Genomic DNA, 18,577 nt, shown 5'->3' on the forward strand with positions numbered 1-18,577 from the left:
AATAAAGGTAAAGATAGATTTTTCAGTATCAGTTATTCTAGTATGAACAAAAGAAGAATCTAAGAAATATTCTGCATTTTATAGAAGTAAAATGTGCACTGAAATGTTTATCCTTATTAATCCAAAGGAAATGTTTAAGTATTTTCTTTCCAACTTAATTCCCCACTTAGGAAATACAAATTATTTTTAAACAGATTGTTCTGCCTCTCTATTAATTCTTTGCTTTCAATCCCAATACAGTTGATGCCATGAAGTTTGGTGAGCATCTACAAGATAATAAAAGTTTTCATGGAAACGGTGGCTGAGAAAAAGAATAAGAAAAGTGTTCTCAGTGGGAGAACACTCAGTTTATAAACTGGTTAATGAAAGGTAAGTTGCTCCATCACCATTAATATCCTGGTTATTACCCACGACTGCTGATGAGCTATGAATCAACACACATAAAGATCAGGTATTTAAATGGATTTACACAAGAAGTATCCCAACAGCTTTACCTGCAAGTAGGCAGGAAAGGTTTCTTCCAGTTTATTTTTCTTTTTTCTGTAACGCTTTTTTATTTTCTCAGTACTTTCAGAAGTTGGGATGGACTCCTCAACTGGAGTGTCTGGCAGCTGTTCTGTCCAACCTAAAAAGCAACATTCAGGCACAAATAAATAAAATACTCACTAATTTGCTCCAAAGGTTCAGTGGCAGCACATCTAATGTATCTGGCTACCCCTCTGGGTCATGGGTTTACTGAACATCACTCCAGATGTGTTCTAAAGGTGGCTTTTATCCAGCCAGCTGTGATCTGTCACCTGACCATCTGGGTTCTGCCAGCAGGAAATACCATATGTGATACCAGTCACATCATCACCTCGTACCTCCCAGCTGCAGACAGACCTTTAACTTTTGTACCTCCTCCGAATCACCAAAGAATGTGGTAATTTGAGAGAAATTATAGCTGCCATTCAACCAGGTATTTGAAAGACAATTCCACTGAAGGAGTATCTCCAAAATCATCAATGCTGAGTTACACATTAATCACCTTTCATTTCACGCACTATTTTTTCTCGAATTGAAAGTAAAAAACTTATTTTCTTTTTAAATCCGAGAAAGAACTGTCGTATAAATAACGAACAGGCTAGAAAAAGAAATCTATAAAGAATCCCTTCAAGAAAAATTACACATTTATTCAGCTATCATATTTCAAAGTGGCATTGCTTTTTCTAATAAACACAAAAGCACAGAGTGCTCATCAATCATTCAGTATTTTATTACAACCGAGCAGGGAAAACACTGCAGGTAAAAGCAGAACTTTATATGTCCTGCTACTTCTGTCTTGCCAAAGCAAATCACATGAAGTTAAGGACCCTGGGAAGTTATTTAAGAAACCATATTAACATGGTTATAAAATCAGCTTTGCTTTGTACTGTAGTGATCTCCTACATATCATATTCAGAGGACCACGAATGGAATGAGGTTCACCAACACTGTGACCTCTGCACTGTCTGAGAGGGAGGTTTTAGAGAGAAAAGGAGTGCCAAAAATCCTGGGAAGGCTGATGAGTACTGGCCGCTGAGAAGGAGGCTCTCAGCAAGCTGTCATGATTTAAAACACACATTGACTTTCTGATTTATATTTTTCTCAACAAGCAATTGTGCCTGAGCAGACAAAGAGAAGCTCCAACTTTTAACTGAAGAACACTTGTTTAGGAATACTGCTTTTTAACAATATGCATTGTCCTGTTACCCAGAATGGGGAATTCGCTTCTTAATCAATTTTTTTTTCTTTTACTTAAAGGAGCAGATCCTACAGAAATGAAAAAAATTACCACAAAATTTTCAGCACTACCTGAAACAAGGCAGAATGCTACAATGAAATAATATTTACAAAGCAGAAAAACACAGCTGTAACGCTAATATTAAAGAGAAAACAAGCACTAAATTGTGGACTTTAAATACTAGTTTTTACTAATACTGTCTGGATGATGTAGCAAAGATCCAGTCTCCACCATGTTGTACAAATATATAGCAAGACACTAATCTGGATTTAGAAAGGGTAAAAATACAACAGCCAAACAGACAGGAGAGAGCAATAGGAGAAATCAAAGGCCAGAGTCTTCCAACTGAGGTTGTATCAACCAACCTTTCAAAGCAGCTGCCTCCTTCTACTGACTTTACAGGAAACAGGTTCTGAACTAAACATACTCCACATCTCACCTGAATGATACCTCAATATTCTCTAGATTAGTGTGAACAACTCCAGATGGGTGAAATAATTTAGTCTAATCACACACAGCAAGTAAGAGAAAAAGGCACACAAATAAAATCTGACTCCTTGTTAGGTGCCCAATCGACCGAGTACTGTGGCATTGAAATGGCTCTGCTATGAGAAGAGACACCACAGCTGGGTTCTTCAGTCCTGGAAGGGACAACACTGATGGGGAAATATGACACATGTCTAGAAAATGTTTCTGTATTACAAATTAATATGGAATTATTTTTTTTTAAGTCATCTTTCATAACATAAAACGTAAGGGTAGTTTATGAAACTCTCAGCTTAAAATAATGTCTCGTTTTAAAATAAGAAGGAATTATTTCTTCATGAAACAAAAATATGTAATTAAACTCTCTGAAAAAGGATTTTTCCAGAGCATAAACACATACATAAAAATATCAGACATACTTGTGGAATATGGAACACTGATGACTGTTAAAACTGATGGTCCAGAAGACACCTCTGGATCAGGACTACATGTGGAGGAAGGTGAGTCAGAAAGAAGATTGCTCTACATCTGCCTTATAATCCTCACTATTTATCTCCCAGAATAGGCAGCAAATCATCATTTCAGTTTCTTTGTAAATCACGGGCTCTGCTGAAATTTTAAGTATGTAGGAATGGGTATTTTCAGTTGATTTAATAAAGCCATCATGACAAACGTGTATGTTGATGAGTTGTATTATTTTTATTGCATTAAGCATGAACAAAAATTTAAAAACAAGTTCCTGCATTTACCTTCATCTCTGCCAGGCAACTGTTCAGAAACAGATCCAGAAGAATCTTTCCTGGAGAGGGATCTTTTAGTCTTCCCTTGCCCTGTACGACTTCTCTGACGTACCATAAATCCACCAATACCTTAAAAAGGAAGTAAAAATTCAATGTATTGATAAAAGCTGAGTTTCATAGTAAGAACAAGAGCCAAGATTACTATGCAGGTCAAGGGGACTGCTGCATCTAGAGGACTAAGAATGAATCTGAAATATTTAAGGCATTTTAATTCAGAGTTTTATGAAATATTTCTGAATTTTAATGTCTTGGTGGGTATATATGTAATGATCAAACAGGATAACAATTATGGGACTGTAAAACATCCACAAGAAGTTCAAATCACCAAACCTGGCAACTTTCAGATGCTGGATTTCCCCTCCTCTGGCAAGCTGAGGAATTGCTGGAATTAACTGTCAATCTACCAAATGAAACCTACTAAAGAACCTCAAAGGACCATAAAAAACCCCTCTACAAAGAGCTCTAGGAGACTCACCACTCCATATGACAGTACTAGAGAAGGACATACCACAAAATAAAAAGATAACTGTCAACATCATACTGCTGAAACTCCAGAATCCTTCACTAGAGACTGACTGCAGCATTCCTGATCCTTTGCAGATGGTGCATATGCATGTAAATGTGTCAGATACAGGTTTGTCTAATTTTCCAGGGAAATTGTTGGCTGCAGAAAACTAATAGATGTATTCTGCCTGGATACAGCTCAAGTGTTTCTGCACCCGGGACACACAGTTAATCCACAGTCCAGATAATTAAGAGTCAACTGCACTACGAAATTAAAATAAATTAATTCATCCAATAACTGAATTCATTAAAATTCACTGTCAGAAGCAATCTGCAAATATTTAGTAAATGACTCTTATCGAGTATTTCAGAAAATAAGAGAACTGCAAAAAGTTCTCCGAAATTCAAATATATTCAGATGTATATAAAAACACACACATAAAAATTCTCCTTCACCAGTTACACAAATACAGTCCAATTTCCTATCAAGTTAAGAATCAATACAAGGTATAGATTTGAAATACTACAATTGACAGCATACTAACAACAGGGGTACTGTGGGCACACAATTGTTTAAGTTACTTTATCCTACCAGGTCTGTATGGTTTTCGTTTCCTTTTTTTAATCCCATCAGCTCCTTCAGCCACTTTGGTATCATCATCCACAGCTTCCCGTTCAGGGCTGGAATCTGATTTTCCATCACAATCCATAAGATCACCTTCTGCAGAAAAGAGGCAATGGTAACTTTAACTCGAAAAGGGGAAGAAGGTATTTTTTCCACAGTTTCTACATCTGACTGATTTCTGAGAAACTGATTGAGAACGGTTGAGATTTTTCTGAAGGGTGACAGATAATCTCTGGACACTCTTGGGAAACCCACTCTATCTCTACACAAGGAGCCAGTATATACACACATTTCCTATGAGATGCTGTTGAGACAAAGCCAGAGAATAAATGCTATAGTTACTTCTTCAGAAGCCTGTGCCATCACCGTTTCTAAGTGTCTGAGCAATCTGTAGCCATACATCAAGGAATATGGAACCAATTTACCAAGATNATCTCTGGACACTCTTGGGAAACCCACTCTATCTCTACACAAGGAGCCAGTATATACACACATTTCCTATGAGATGCTGTTGAGACAAAGCCAGATGAGAAATGTTTTGCTGCCTTCTTCAGAAGCCTGTGCCATCACCGTTTCTAAGTGTCTGAGCAATCTGTAGCCATACATCAAGGAATATGGAACCAATTTACCAAGATATACATCCTTTTGTTCACTGTCCTCTTCAGCTCTGTTTGGTAGGTTTGTTTTTTTTTTTTTAATTGAGAAGACATTGAAAAACTGCAGCCTGCACTTGGAAAGTAATGTTTAATGACTCTTAGTTTAGAGCGTTCATGACTTGAAGCCGTGTGACTGACTGAAAGCAGACTTTCTATGAAGACGAATTGGACTTATGTAATAGAAAATTCAGCCCAAAGGAATTATTCAGCCTTGAAGATGAAGACTGTAATTCAGAGTTAGAGTTTATATTCTGTGGGAAAGAAGGGTAGAAACAGATGTAAAGTATGCTGACATTAAAAAGCCTTTGGTGTTGAAGAAAGAGGGAGTTAATTCTTCCTGATATCCCCCAAAAAGACCTTACATCTTCATTTTACTGTAAAGCTTTTGAAACGTTAAATATACTCTCACCCCTGAAAAGATGTTGGAATTCTGATTTCCTGCTTTGGGTTTAGGTGTATAATTCTACATGGTCTAAAACCACATGCAGTTGTAAGAGGGAGAAATACTGTTGTAAGAGACAGTTGGACTCTTTCATACCACTTCTGCTGTGGTAAAACTACATCCCTCGCTCTTCCACACGCTGAGTCATGGGCCAGACCTTCCCACTGTTAAAGACCTTGCTGAGTTCCACCAACAAAGCTGGTGGCTTGGCAAAGGCCACCAAGCTGAAGCTCCCAAAGCAAGCTCAACTTTCAAGTGGACTTTCAAATGTAGAACACCTGATGAAATGCTGAACCTGATGAAAGCCTAAAACATGGTAACAAAATTACCATGAACTCGTGTTTTTTTTCAGATAAAGCCTCTTTTTTTTTCCACCTGGAATGTCAGAATCTAAGTAAGGGTTATTCCTTTTTCCCTGGAATTACTACACTGTGTTACTCCAGTCAAAGCCATGGCACAGCTTTATTCATCCTGATGTTCATACAAAAATTCCAGATGTTCAGGGAACAGGCACCAATCCACTCTACAGAGCAGCTCTACACACACAGAGCTTCCAGGAAATCCACCCAATCTACCATGTACTTGCTGTGCTGTTGCCTTCACATACATGAATGTGCTTTAACTCTCAAAAAGGCAATGAAAGGTGATCAGAACTGAAATTAAAGTCTGTAGAAGCCTTGGCTCTCCCTTTCATACCCTGCTGTCACATCTATGTATCTTGTTATCTACTTGAAAAGTAGATAGAAGCCAACGAGCAGATAATTAAGTCAGACAAAGTTATATAGAAAACAGGAACACATTTTTAAAAGTAAAGATGATTGGCCAATGAAAAAGAACAATGTAAGGGACTAGTTCTCTTTCTTGATGTCTCCAAACCAAAATCAAAAGCTTTTTTTTTTTTGCTTTTAACAACCCAGTTGATGAAGTATAAGAAAGTATGAGATGAAATTTCAGTGTTTGTGTATTGCTAGGGTAATGTACCAAACCCTGTGATTACTGAAAGAAGTGAAAGAAAAACAAGTAGTTAAGTGTTTTAAAGGTTATACACAAATAAAGGGAAGCTATTATAAAAAAATACACTTCCAGTCAACAGCAGAGAGTAAGAACGTGCTAATCAAACAACAGGAACCATACTTCTATCAACAAGTTAACACTGAAACTTCACTGACAGTTAAACTACAGAGTTATCTCAAGTACACTCTCTATATCTAAAAAAAGCTTCTTTTGACATTTAATCTGACTAACACCAAGGTGATGTTGCATAAACAGAAAGCACTTTAGGCTGTGGGGAGGTGGGGTGTCTGTGTGCCCTAACAGACACCTGCATGACTAATGCAATGGCTTTCACACATTGAAGTTAAGCCTTTCCCCAGGCCACGGATTAACACCTGTTCTACCAACACACTTCTCAGGATGCACAGCCAGACCATGGCAAAGGGGAGGGGAGAATGGGATTGCACCATGTTGGCTGCTGTTTCTAGTGTTGAAGAGCAGGGATTTGAAGGGCCTGGCTGCTCCTACGTGGTTTTCCCACTCTGGTCTCCCACTTTTGGTCTTTTCTGGCTGTGGCTGCTGTGCTTGCTCAGATGTGAGGGAAACAGATGAGACAAGTACTGGTGACACTGAGACACGTGGATCCTTGCTCTGTGTCTAGCCTTGCAGTGGAATGAACTCTCCCAAGGCATTCTACCATTGACTGAAACATTGTCCCCATACACAGGGGTGTGTTTGGATAGGCCAGCATTAGCCCAAATCACCGACTCTCAAGTCAGATCACCTTGTTTCTTTAAGAAAAAAAAAGAAATACCCTCAGAAAAGAGTTTTTTAATCTACTTTCCCATTTGATTTTATTTTAACACCAGTTTCTCAGCTTCGCTGAGCCAATGTTACCACTTTCAAACAGTGCTTGCAACTAACTTTGAGAGCCTCAAAATGCACTTGTACTCAGGGAGTGCACAGTGCAACCCAAGGATTAGACAAAAAGTCATCCCATATTTCCAGTGTTGGCAGCCTTAGAAAGGTGAGTTTCCTATAGGATGGATGACCCATAAACAGGACAAAACCAAGGAAAATCCCTAAAATGGACAACAATGAGCCATGGCTACTGTTCAAGTAATTTCCATAAAACATTCTGTACAGAACACAGGAGTATCAGTGTAATAAAAACTCCCAGGGATATCTGCAATACACAAAGGTACTGCAACACTCCCAAGCTACAAGACATGCCAAAAGTAGACTGCTACCTCTACTGTCATCCATCTCCCCATCTCTTGAGTGTTCTGACTGGGCATCTGGGGGTGTCTGAAGCACAGCCACACTGTTCTGATTTATAATCTTCAGTTTAAGCTTTGGTTTCGTCCGTTTTCTTCTCGGTACTGTAACAGTGAGGCTCTGTAACTGAGACATGCCGGATTCTGTCAAGCAGACTCCATCCTGGGTGTATGTCTTCGGTGGGTCTATAAAAGTTGAATGAATCATAACAGCAATATAAAACTCTTTAATTTACAAGTCTTAGATTTTTCAGGAATAGCACTTATAAGAGTTAACAATCCACATGTATGGAGCTGATCCGTGAGTGAAGAAATTGGTCTAAATAAAACGGAGGTATCTGACACTGTTTTACACATTACAGTCACAGCTTTATTGCCCAGAGTCTGATGTCAAATCCAGCAACAATCCATTACATTGCTATGGAACAACCTATATCAAGGACTCATTAGAAAGAACAATGTCATTATGGAAACTGGTGCCTTGCAGGGTATTTCCATATCACTGGCACTCACAGAAACCTGTGCAAGTCTTACTTTGGGTTCCCATTGCTGCTCAGTCAGGGCCCCCATCCGGCCTTCAGCACTTTACCTTCACCATCTTAATGACCTTAACTCTGCCAGAACTCCTGGTAACTCAGACAAGTTAATCAGCCCTATTTTATAGGCAGACTAAAAACAGGTTTTATCAAGCGAGCTGCTCAAAATCAAATTGGAAATTGTGGGTGGAACCCAAGTCTCCCAAGACCTGCCAGACTGCTTCCTCCTCAAGGTGTTACATGACAGCTGAGTCTATTGATAAGCTCCAATATTCCTTAATTCACCACGCAGAAAGGCTCTGTCACCTGTGCTGGGGCACTGCAAGTGGAGGTTTGGGAACTTTCAGGGAATTACCAAATAATGAAGAGGCTGCAATGATGCTTCAGCTCCTTGGAGCCAACTAAATCATGATTTGATAACGCAGGTTTTGCAAACATACAAATATCATAACATTTGTTCCCTTTAACCAAAAAATATTTTCTTAAGTAACATCTCACATCACAGCTGGTCTTGAACACAATTCTTCCCAGTTGACTGTCTTCTTATACAGAACTTAAAAGGTGTGTGTTTCAGAAACATCTCACAAACTCTTTTTCAGATTGAAGATTTGAGGGGAGAACCTTCTCTCAGAACTACATTTGTGTGGTATCAAATGGAAAAAAACTTCAAAGTGATGGAAGTTGTCCTACCATGGTGGAAGCTGCTGGGTGCTATCATTATAAAAACTGACTTGTGAGTAGGCTTGTCAAGATTATAAATTCCTAGCACAAACCAGACAAATTCAGAAAAGTTGTGTCCTCCTACAGCTCGAACCTGCAAGCATTTGTGTACATGCCTGACTCAGCCACACTGTGTTATCACCACTGATATTAAGGCAAGCAACTAAATCTGCAGGATCAAAGCATAATTTAAAGTAATTATTATAGTGCAGGTATGGCAGGCAAAAGAGAAGAAAGAAGAGAGAATGAAAAAAATGGAAAGCATGCCGTGGTAACTGAAGGATAGTTAATACTGTCTGTTATAAAACCATAAAAAAAAAGGAATTTTTGTCTCATGTAAAAATACACCCTTAAAATATGCTAAATGATTAAAAATTAAGCATTTACATTCTTTACCTAGTTCTTTTGATTTTGAAATAATCTGAGCTCCAACTGATGAATCACAACAGTCCAAAGAAGGCACTGAAAAATATAAGGAAAATCATTTCAACTTTTAAAAATGGTGACTTGATTTAAACTGAAACTATCAATTTTCCTTCAGACAGTTCCGTTAAACTCCCTAATTTATACTGTTGGCAACATTGACTGGCACCTTTAAAATGAAGTGCTTTTCAGTGTCACAGACGATGTGACTACAAAACAAGCTTGATACAAACTGAAGTTCTCCAACTTCCTGGAGCCAAGAATGGCATTGGAATGGCACTGAACTTAATGGTAAATTATCTCCTTCTGCTGGGCCAAGGGCAAATGAATACACTGGACCTATTGGGTTGGAATGGAACCTCTACACTAGTCATGATGTTCAGGTTTTGCTGCCCTAATCATGAAAAATGGGAGGGCTTTGTGAACTGGGTGTCGACCAGCATTTCCCCAAGGAGGGGCTGGCACACTCTGGCAGCTTTGCACACAAGATTACAGCGGTGTCTGTGCTGTCAGGTCTCTCACACAGCACACACGAGAAAGCTGATATATCTGAGAACAGATGATACAGGACTGGCTGAAGTTAGATAGGGTAATTCTTAATCAAGATAAGAATATCAATAAATGGAACAGCAGAAACTCAATCTATACTCTACAGCTTGTGTGCTATGGGGAAGTACTGGAACAGTGTGACTGAAAAAATAATGATCAAAATGTCCTACTACACGTGGCTACTGCTGCTGTGGGTAGAAATGCTCTTTCCACCTGCCTTAACTACATAATGCTTCACTAATCTCTGATGTGTAGACTAAATTTTACTATTAGTAGTGACTTCACAGAGATTATGTAGACAGTAAGTAAAGTGAAAATTAGGAGCTTCTATCTGGCAAACATTGAGAACTAGAATCAGAAAACCTGTTAGTTTGGCACAGTTAGCATTACTACACGGGCAAGTTTATCCACGTTTTTTTCTTTTTTTTTTTTCCTAGAAATCTTATTCATGCTGAATTTAAGACCTGGATAACACCTGGAGTATTTACTTTGTGTCTGCCACACAAGATGAGACTGCTGAGGCTGAGCAGCTGTGGGAGGTTCAGTGTGTCATGTCAGACCAGTGAACATATGCTGCTGACCACCCCACACACATCCTGGGAATAAGGGCCAAGACCAGGAAAAGCACAAAAGCTTCCAAGTAACACTTAGAATGGATATGAAAACTACAGAATGCTTTCTAAGCATATAAGCAAATTTACAATCCTTTAAAAGTTTTATGTAAGGTGTAACTAAGATATAGGATATAATCTACAGGAAACCAATATTCCATGCAATTAGTAAATAAAAGAAGCCTACATGAATTCTGGAAAAGTGATACACAACAGTGGGAGGAAAAGACAGGGAAGAAAATAAATTGAAAATGACATTTTGTAAGAGACATGGAACTGAAGGGAAACAAAAAATATTGGACAAGCTGCAGGATGGAAGATACTCAAAAGCACTGAATTGAAACAACAGAAAAAAGGCAGATTGTAAGAACTACTCAAAGTGGAATAAAACATTATCTGTTCATTTAATTGGTTATAATTCACAAGATGTTTTAAGACTGAGATAGCAATTATTGAATTGGAATCTAAGGTAAACAAAAAATTCAGAAAGATAGTCATAAATGGGAATTTGAAATCCTTATTTAAAAGTCAAACAACAGAGAGCTCTTCTAATCCAGGTCAGATAGTGAATAATTTTAACTCTGGAGACTGAATAGAGTTGAAATGCTCAAATAAACAAGCTGATAGTGACAAAGGTGAGGCCTTCAGAGACCCACTCACAAAAACTGCACAAACAACCAATGTTTGAAGGCAGTATCAAACAGACTTCGAGAAAAGGAGCTAATTAGAGTGTAGATTAAGGATTAAAATCAATAAAATGGATAGCAGAAAAACACCACACTGTTAGAGAAAGACTGTTCAAAGGAGAAAAAAAAATAAAATTGAACAAAAAAGTGCTTTCTGAGGCATTCAGCTGAAGTTTAACCAAAATTGTTAAACTTACTTGCAAAAGGGTTTAGACATGCTGAATATTGTACAGCATTTAGCAGTTTCAGCTGAAAACAAATAACTGCACAGAATACAATATGATCACAAGAACCACAGTTTCAAAAAGAAAGGGGCTGCCATTTGTAAGGCTGTAAAAGAAAAGAACAATTCTAGGAAGAAATGAAACCATCATAAGAAATGGTTGATGTAGAAATACAGCACTAGCAGAGCACTCATTATTGGGCTCCTGCATAACTGTGTGAATGACACAGGGATGTTTCTGTAAATATAGTAACACAAGAACATTAGAGTTGACATAACAAATGTCCCAAATAATAAAAAAATTCAAGAGGTAATTTTTTAACATACAGTATTATGTTGGGTTTGTATCTTTTATTTGTAAAGTACACAGAATTAGGTTTCAGAATGAAGAAAAATTTAATTCAGTTTAATGAAAATGGTACAACAGAGGCTCCCAGCCATAATGTGTATCACTGGCAGTGCTGAGCACCCCTGGATTAGGAAGTGATACCAGCTCCTCAATGCATCCATGGGCATAGTTACTCGAGCCCCAGGAGGAATAACTGCACAAAGGCAGCTACAGGAACTGCCACCAGATCAGCTGTAACTGGTTACAGAAACCCAGGCAGAGCTGGTCCGTTTGCAGAGGAACAAAAACAGCACCAAGGGAGGAGGAAACTGGAGTTTGGATGGAGAGAGGATGGGAGTAGGTGAGGAGGGATGAAATTTGCAGATGGGGCACGTGATGTACAAGGGCAAAGGACAAAAAGGCAGAAGTGATGAGCAGATGGTCAGGAACTGCTTGTCCAGGAGTGAAGGAGGATGAGGGACGGACACACCTCTCCTGAAGGTGCAGGAATTACAGCACAGGGGAAAAGCTGCTGCTGCTGCCCAAAGCAACTGTTAGAACCTCAAATTCATGAGAATTTGAGAAAATGTTCTACAGGGCAGAGCAATATGCTGGGGGACATGTAACTTGAAACTGCACTGGAAGGAACCTCATAAAACACTGATGAGAGATGATTATCTCAAAATAGTCTAGTAATGAAGGTTTCTGGTATACTGCTTTGGAGCAAATCTTATCACATTCTGGCTTTTGATATTTATGTATGTTCAAGAAGAAAAAAAACTATTTGATCTTTTATTTTTGTTTCCTGAAGAACACTTCGTAAAATTATAAGGTATGATGAGATAGGGAAGAGCTTTTACAAATTTAAAAAAGTTTCCATCTTCTGAAGAAAGTAAAATGGAACCTCATTCTCTTTACCTACACACTGGAACCATTTATTCTTTAATCACAGTGAACCTGCAATGTATTGGTAATTTCGTGGGTTAAGGGGCTCTTGCCTCTTCTAGAAAGAATGTGGTTAAAAAACTGTAATAAAACTTGCAACACATCCACGATACATCAAATGTAAAGGGCAAGAACCATCCCAGTAAGAATCCCATAATGTGGTACATTTTAAGAAGCTTTCTACTGCCAACTAACATTTGTCTGTCTAAGTTTATCAAATACTAATTCTTCTGACTTGGAAACAAAAAGTTATAGCAGATTTTCAAAGGAGTTTTAGAATAATTAATGGAAGACCAAAACATTTCATATCAAAGTACATGCAGGTATTTCTATGAACATGCATCAAAGGACATATTCAGACATGCAACTGTGCAAATGTACTCATGTTAGAGAAGTTTTATATATACTGAGTCAAAACAGGAAAGAATAAGCAGACAAACTTGTCTTTAAAAAAAAAAAAAAGGTGACAAAAACTGCAAAGAAAGCTTGGTAACTCCCTGACAGGTCTTGCAAGTCTGGTTCTTATTTCTTGGAACACAAACCTAAGCAACACGAGTTCATGGAGATGTGCAGGAAGGACTAACTCAGGGGACAGCTCATGCCTGGAAATGAAACATCTCTGATATCATCTTGTGAAGTTGTTCTGTCTCACATACCATGGGCTTTAATTATCTTGAAAAGGCAGCTCTGCCAGCTCCAAAGAGAAAGGAAGAAGGAGTATTTCTTACTTGGATCTTTTTTTCTTCAAGTACTCAAAGCTTATTATCCAAATAAACAGAAGACTGTGTTGTATCTGCAAGTTTCTTGGGTTTTCCACTTACAAAACATCCTTCTTTTTGAATTTTTGAAAGTAGATCTCAGCAATGAAGTGACTTGTAGAAAAACAGAAGCATTACTCATTCTTCTATTAGTGATAAAAATGGGTTACTTGGAAGTGTTCCAGCACCTTGTGTAGTTGATCAGGGAGTATATAAACCTCCAAGGTCAGGTCAGTAAGTTATAATTACTGCTGGGATGAGGACATGCCAGTGTAAATGGACATTAGATGTTCTATTGAACTTTTCTTGGCAGACCTCTTGAGCACATGCCTCATGAAATCTTCAGTCTTGATCAGGAAAGCCAATCTTACTTGGTGGATATTACATCTTCTTGGTGGATATGAATATTTCCTGAAACATTTGCTTAGTTCTTGTACCTTCCTCCTACTGTTCTCTCATGACACCCCAACAAAGGGTTAATATGAACACTAATAAGCTTATGCTAAAAATGGGAATAGTTGTCAATGTTAAAGCAGCAGAGTGAAGCAGAAACTCCTGTGAGCTGACACACAGAGAAAACAGACCTGGGATATCACTCTTGCAGCAAGACCATAAATCATGTCATAGGCCAGTGTAACTGCTGACAGGCCACTCACAGAACATTAACCAGCACCATCCCATGGAATCAGATGCTGTAAATGTGCTTAAGCTGCAGTAACCTCAGCTCCTGAAGTACCACTGCCGTAGAACTGTAACACAGACTGACAAGGCAGTTGGTATCCATGTCCAGAGAAGTACAAAGTTCATCAGAAGGAACCATACATTTTAGCTAACAAGCAAGTGACAACTCCTGAACAAAAAAGTATGCCCAGTTCTTTCAAAGATTGCAGCTAGGGAGGGAAGCACTGGTCTTGAATAGTGGGAGAGCTGAGGAAAAGGCATAAAAGCATAAACACGAGGGAGTAGGGGAAAAATGCTTACACAGACTGTTGGTACAGGTACTGCTGCCTCAAACAACCTCAAAGCATCAAAATATAAAACCTTTTTCTGCTTAGAATTAATTTTCAGATTCTTCTGCAGTTGTAACTTTAGAGAACTGGGCTTTCTTCGTTGCACTTGACAGAGTCAGATGCCTATTGCCCTTTCGACACCAAATGCTTTTAGTCCTTTATCCGTATCTTCAATAACTCAACCCAGAATTCCCCATTAGGTTTCCTCTGGCCTTGCAGCCAAATCACTAGAGGGTGTGAAAGAGCTGAGGACACTTCCACCAGGGCCCTTAAAATAAACATGAAAAGAAATCTTACTTCTACCACGAGCCAACTCTCCATCAGAGACAAGAACCGTAACACATCCCCAAACCTATTGATCGCAGTGTGCAATCCTGCCATTGGTTTCGATCGTCTCCTTACCGTTTGTTGGTGGTATGTATGGCCTACAAATGGTACAGTCAAAACCCATATCAGCTATGTTTTCCACTTCCTCCTCTGTGTTTAAGTTCTGACAGATTGCATGCATCCATCTAGAAATTAAGTGGGGGAAAAAATACAATTTAAAGGAAATATGTGGTGTTTTAGGAGACCCAAACATCAGCCTACGGTCCAAGTAAACGTGAAGTAGTTGTTTAGTTTGCATTCTTTAAGGGAGAAACCACAGAATCAGGTTTTCCATATACAGCATCCCCCTACTGTGGTGTGTATATGGAGTAGCAGACCACCTATTTCACTTCATGGGAAGGAACTCTACACAACAATGTCCCGGACCAAATATGTTTTAGTATTATAATTTTCTCCCTATATTGCCATCATTTCATACAATGTAATCCAGGTTTAGCCTCCCAACAATAGTCTTGTGAAGTAAATTAGTTTTATTTTTATGGGACGGGGGGGAAGAGACACAGATTGATTAATTAATTTGCCCAGAGTCAGACAGTTAAGTCTGTGGTACAACTAGGAATGAACTACTAAGAGACTTCTGAGACTCAATAATCCAGTGTTCATTACCACAAGACCATTCCCTTCACCTTTATGCTTTTACATTACAGGAAAAAAATTAAAATAAGACTTAAACAGGAAAAACCTGTAAAATATTAGAAATCCTTACCGATCACATTGTCTACACTGAATTATGAGCTCCTCATCCCTGTATGTGCGATAGCAGATTGGGCAGGTGGACAAACTTGCACAGGGAGCACACTGTGTGTAATTATTTTGCCATTCACATCTTAAACCTGGAGAAGTTGCTCCACAGTGTCTGCACCAAACACACCTGCAGAACAGACAAGATGATCTGTTACTTTCAGTTCACAGGAAGATTATTTTGTGGCTCTTCTCCTTAGAACAAGGTGAGTAATTAAGTTTTAACTTAGTCTACCAACAAATGTTTAACAACATTTATAATACTTTTTTAACAAAGTTCCTTCAAACTGCAAAAACAGGGAGATGGGTTTTTGTAACAGCTCAACGGGTCAAAGGAGTTTCTGCTTCCAGTTGCCATTCACTTTTAGATCTGGAGACTTAAACCATGTGAGAGGTCTAGTCTGTTTGTGTTTCACCCAAGTAAACCAAATGGTTTTCAGAGGGTTTTATTTTGAGAACAATTTGGTGAAGCAGCCATTGGTTTTTCCAACTGAACACTGGAATGAACATTCCAATGAATGTAAATTGGAAATTTTTTGGGGGTAAGAGTTTCAAAAGAAAAATTTTGTCCACCTCTACTTATGCAGGTTTTTTTTGGCATGAAGAAGCAGTACCAAGAGGAGATAACAGTTTCCCTAATAAACTGATAATTGAATGAAGCAATTCAAAAGTATTTTGTTTGCTTTAATACACCTGACTTAGATACAATTAAAACATCATTACAGTTCGATTGACATTACAAATACAAAGTGACAAGGAGAAACAGAAGAGGCCAGCAGTCAGTACTTCTGACCCCAGACCCAAACACACCATTTGCATTTCCAGCCTCCCTTTGGAACAGTCTGCAGGGGTGGATCCAGGCAGTATGTGTGGTAGCTGATGTCGCAGTCATCACAGAGGAGGAGCCTCCCTGGATCTGTGGCTTTCCCACAGGCTTCACACACTGTGCACTCCAGGCACCTCCAACCTTTGCTGAGCACCACTTTAGTAATCTGCAAATGGCAAGGTGCAAATGGTTTGAAAACTGCTCTGTGAAGTGTGATCCATGTATAAATGAAGGTCTGGAGCCCAGGATGCTCATCTGGACACAGCACCCACGTCACAAGGGGCTGTTTGTCACTTAGACTTTCTGAAGCTTCAATAAACAGGAACGGATCAAACAGATCCTCCTTTTTACCTCCTTTCTACCCTTTTTAGAAATGGGTGAAATGTTCCCCTTTTTCAGTCACTTCACCTGGCTGCTATGACTTTTCAAATATCATGGAGAGTGGCCTGGCAACTACATCAGCCAATTCCCTCGGGATTCCGGGATGCACCTCATCAGGTCCCAGGGACTTATGCACATTCTGGTTCCTCAAGCAGTCACAGATCTGATTGTCTCACGTCATGATGCGACCACAATAACCAGTGCTGGGGTTTGTTTTAGTCATCTGAAGCAAACAACTAACTTACTGGAGTTAATATGTAATGTAAGAGCAGCATATAAAGTCGAATTATAATTGCATGAAACACGTATATGGCATTTTGTAAAGTACATGTAAAATAAAGCTTTGTGACACATTCAAAAAAAAAAATCCCACTTTTACGTAGATGTACTTATAACCAATGAAGAGTGTATAGTGTATACACTGCAGTAAGTAGCTTATTTTGTGCTTGCTAGGTCATTTCATACCATTCAAATTTAATTTTCACACATTCTCTCCTAGACTAATGAATGTAAAATGTATTAATTAACCACTCCAACTGCTGTCAATTCTGACAGCCAACAGGCAAATTGAATCAACTAAACCTTATGCCCCCAGTAAATGAAGATGCAGTATAATTTTTTCTTTGTTTTTAATTCTGCTTGTGTTTAGGTTTTAAGCTTATATCTCAAACTGTTATTTTAACCAACTGCAGGATAATCAGCACTATTTATGGTTGTGAAATTACAAAAAGGTTAATTTCTCTTGAGGCAATGCATACTATAAAATGACATTTAATTAAAGTCTTTCACAAGTCGCATACAAATAATGGTCACATTAGCTGATGAATATCTAACAAGTTAATGACTCCCCTAATTACCACAAAACCAAAGGCAGCATAGTGCTATTAAAGTACAATATGTAAACAGTGTAATCAAATGATTTCTTTTATGTAACAAAAGCACTCACCTTAATACTGACACAGTACGGATGGTAACACTGACCACACTGAGAACAGGCAAGCAACCTGCCCTCAGCACCTTGGCCAAAACTCCCACAAACTACACACATATCCTGGAATGACAGAGAAGAGCAGACTTTCAACACGTGCCAGACACTACATTCTGAAAACATATACCTGTAAAATCCAGCTACCTTGCTCTATAATTTAACTCCTAACAAGGACATTCATTCATTTTTTTCCTAATTAAAAGCTGGGAAACAAAATTAAAATACAATAACTATTATCCTAACCTGATGGAGAGTGAACTTGTCACTGTTAGAGAAGAGGACAACTGTATTATGCATCGAGTTTTCTTCCTCATCTTTATTAGATGAAATATCCATAGTTGTGACCTATTAAAAAACACAAAACATGAAGAGCAAGCACATCACATTTTCTAAGACAAGAGACAAGGTGAAACTTTCTCTAAATATGCTAGAGAATACAAGCTTTGCAAATATTTATTCATATAGTATGAACTTCATAAAAAGCTACCTCCACCAGAAATCGCTATATTAATTCACATTTTCACATCAGTACAAGCATTATCAGTATTATCAGTTTTACATACACATTCTCTCTCTCTCCTCTGTTCCCCTTTACACATTATCCCATTGCACTTCAAAATGAAAATGGAAGAAAAGAGATAGTCTAAATAAAAAATCACTAAGCAGAAGTTGTCATACTGTGCCCAGTCCGGTCTGTTCCCTGCATATAAACACTTCTTATCAAAAAGTTAATTGCAGTGACATACTTTTGAGTATTAATTCAAAGAGCAATTGCAGAAATGTAATTTTTCCCATATTGCCTAAAATGTGGTTTAGCTAATGTTCCAAGTATGTTAGAGGAATAAGCCAGAGTTCTAAAGTTACTTGCTGTAAGCAGTTTCTTTATGAGGCTTATCTATCTTGACCATAAAAACTTGCAC

At 38.4% G+C, this 18,577-nt stretch overlaps 1 protein-coding gene across 1 annotated transcript in view; it reads right to left on the bottom strand.

Annotated features, from left to right (window-relative positions):
- The window catches only part of KMT2C (lysine methyltransferase 2C), a 197,678-nt gene that overhangs the window by 53,400 nt on the left and 125,701 nt on the right, over positions 1-18,577 (bottom strand). Inside the window, exons 12-21 of the mRNA XM_017826505.1 lie at positions 17,901-18,002; positions 17,616-17,720; positions 16,273-16,454; positions 15,428-15,592; positions 14,737-14,846; positions 9,198-9,263; positions 7,519-7,731; positions 4,145-4,273; positions 2,998-3,117; positions 495-625 (exon numbers count right to left, since the gene is read on the bottom strand). Coding sequence (XP_017681994.1) covers positions 495-625; positions 2,998-3,117; positions 4,145-4,273; positions 7,519-7,731; positions 9,198-9,263; positions 14,737-14,846; positions 15,428-15,592; positions 16,273-16,454; positions 17,616-17,720; positions 17,901-18,002 — 1,323 coding nt within the window. The remainder of the gene's footprint in view (positions 1-494; positions 626-2,997; positions 3,118-4,144; positions 4,274-7,518; positions 7,732-9,197; positions 9,264-14,736; positions 14,847-15,427; positions 15,593-16,272; positions 16,455-17,615; positions 17,721-17,900; positions 18,003-18,577) is intronic.

This window comes from Lepidothrix coronata, unplaced genomic scaffold, assembly GCF_001604755.1.
Source record: "Lepidothrix coronata isolate B3197 unplaced genomic scaffold, Lepidothrix_coronata-1.0 Scaffold128, whole genome shotgun sequence".
In the NCBI taxonomy this organism is placed as follows: Eukaryota; Metazoa; Chordata; class Aves; order Passeriformes; family Pipridae; genus Lepidothrix; species Lepidothrix coronata.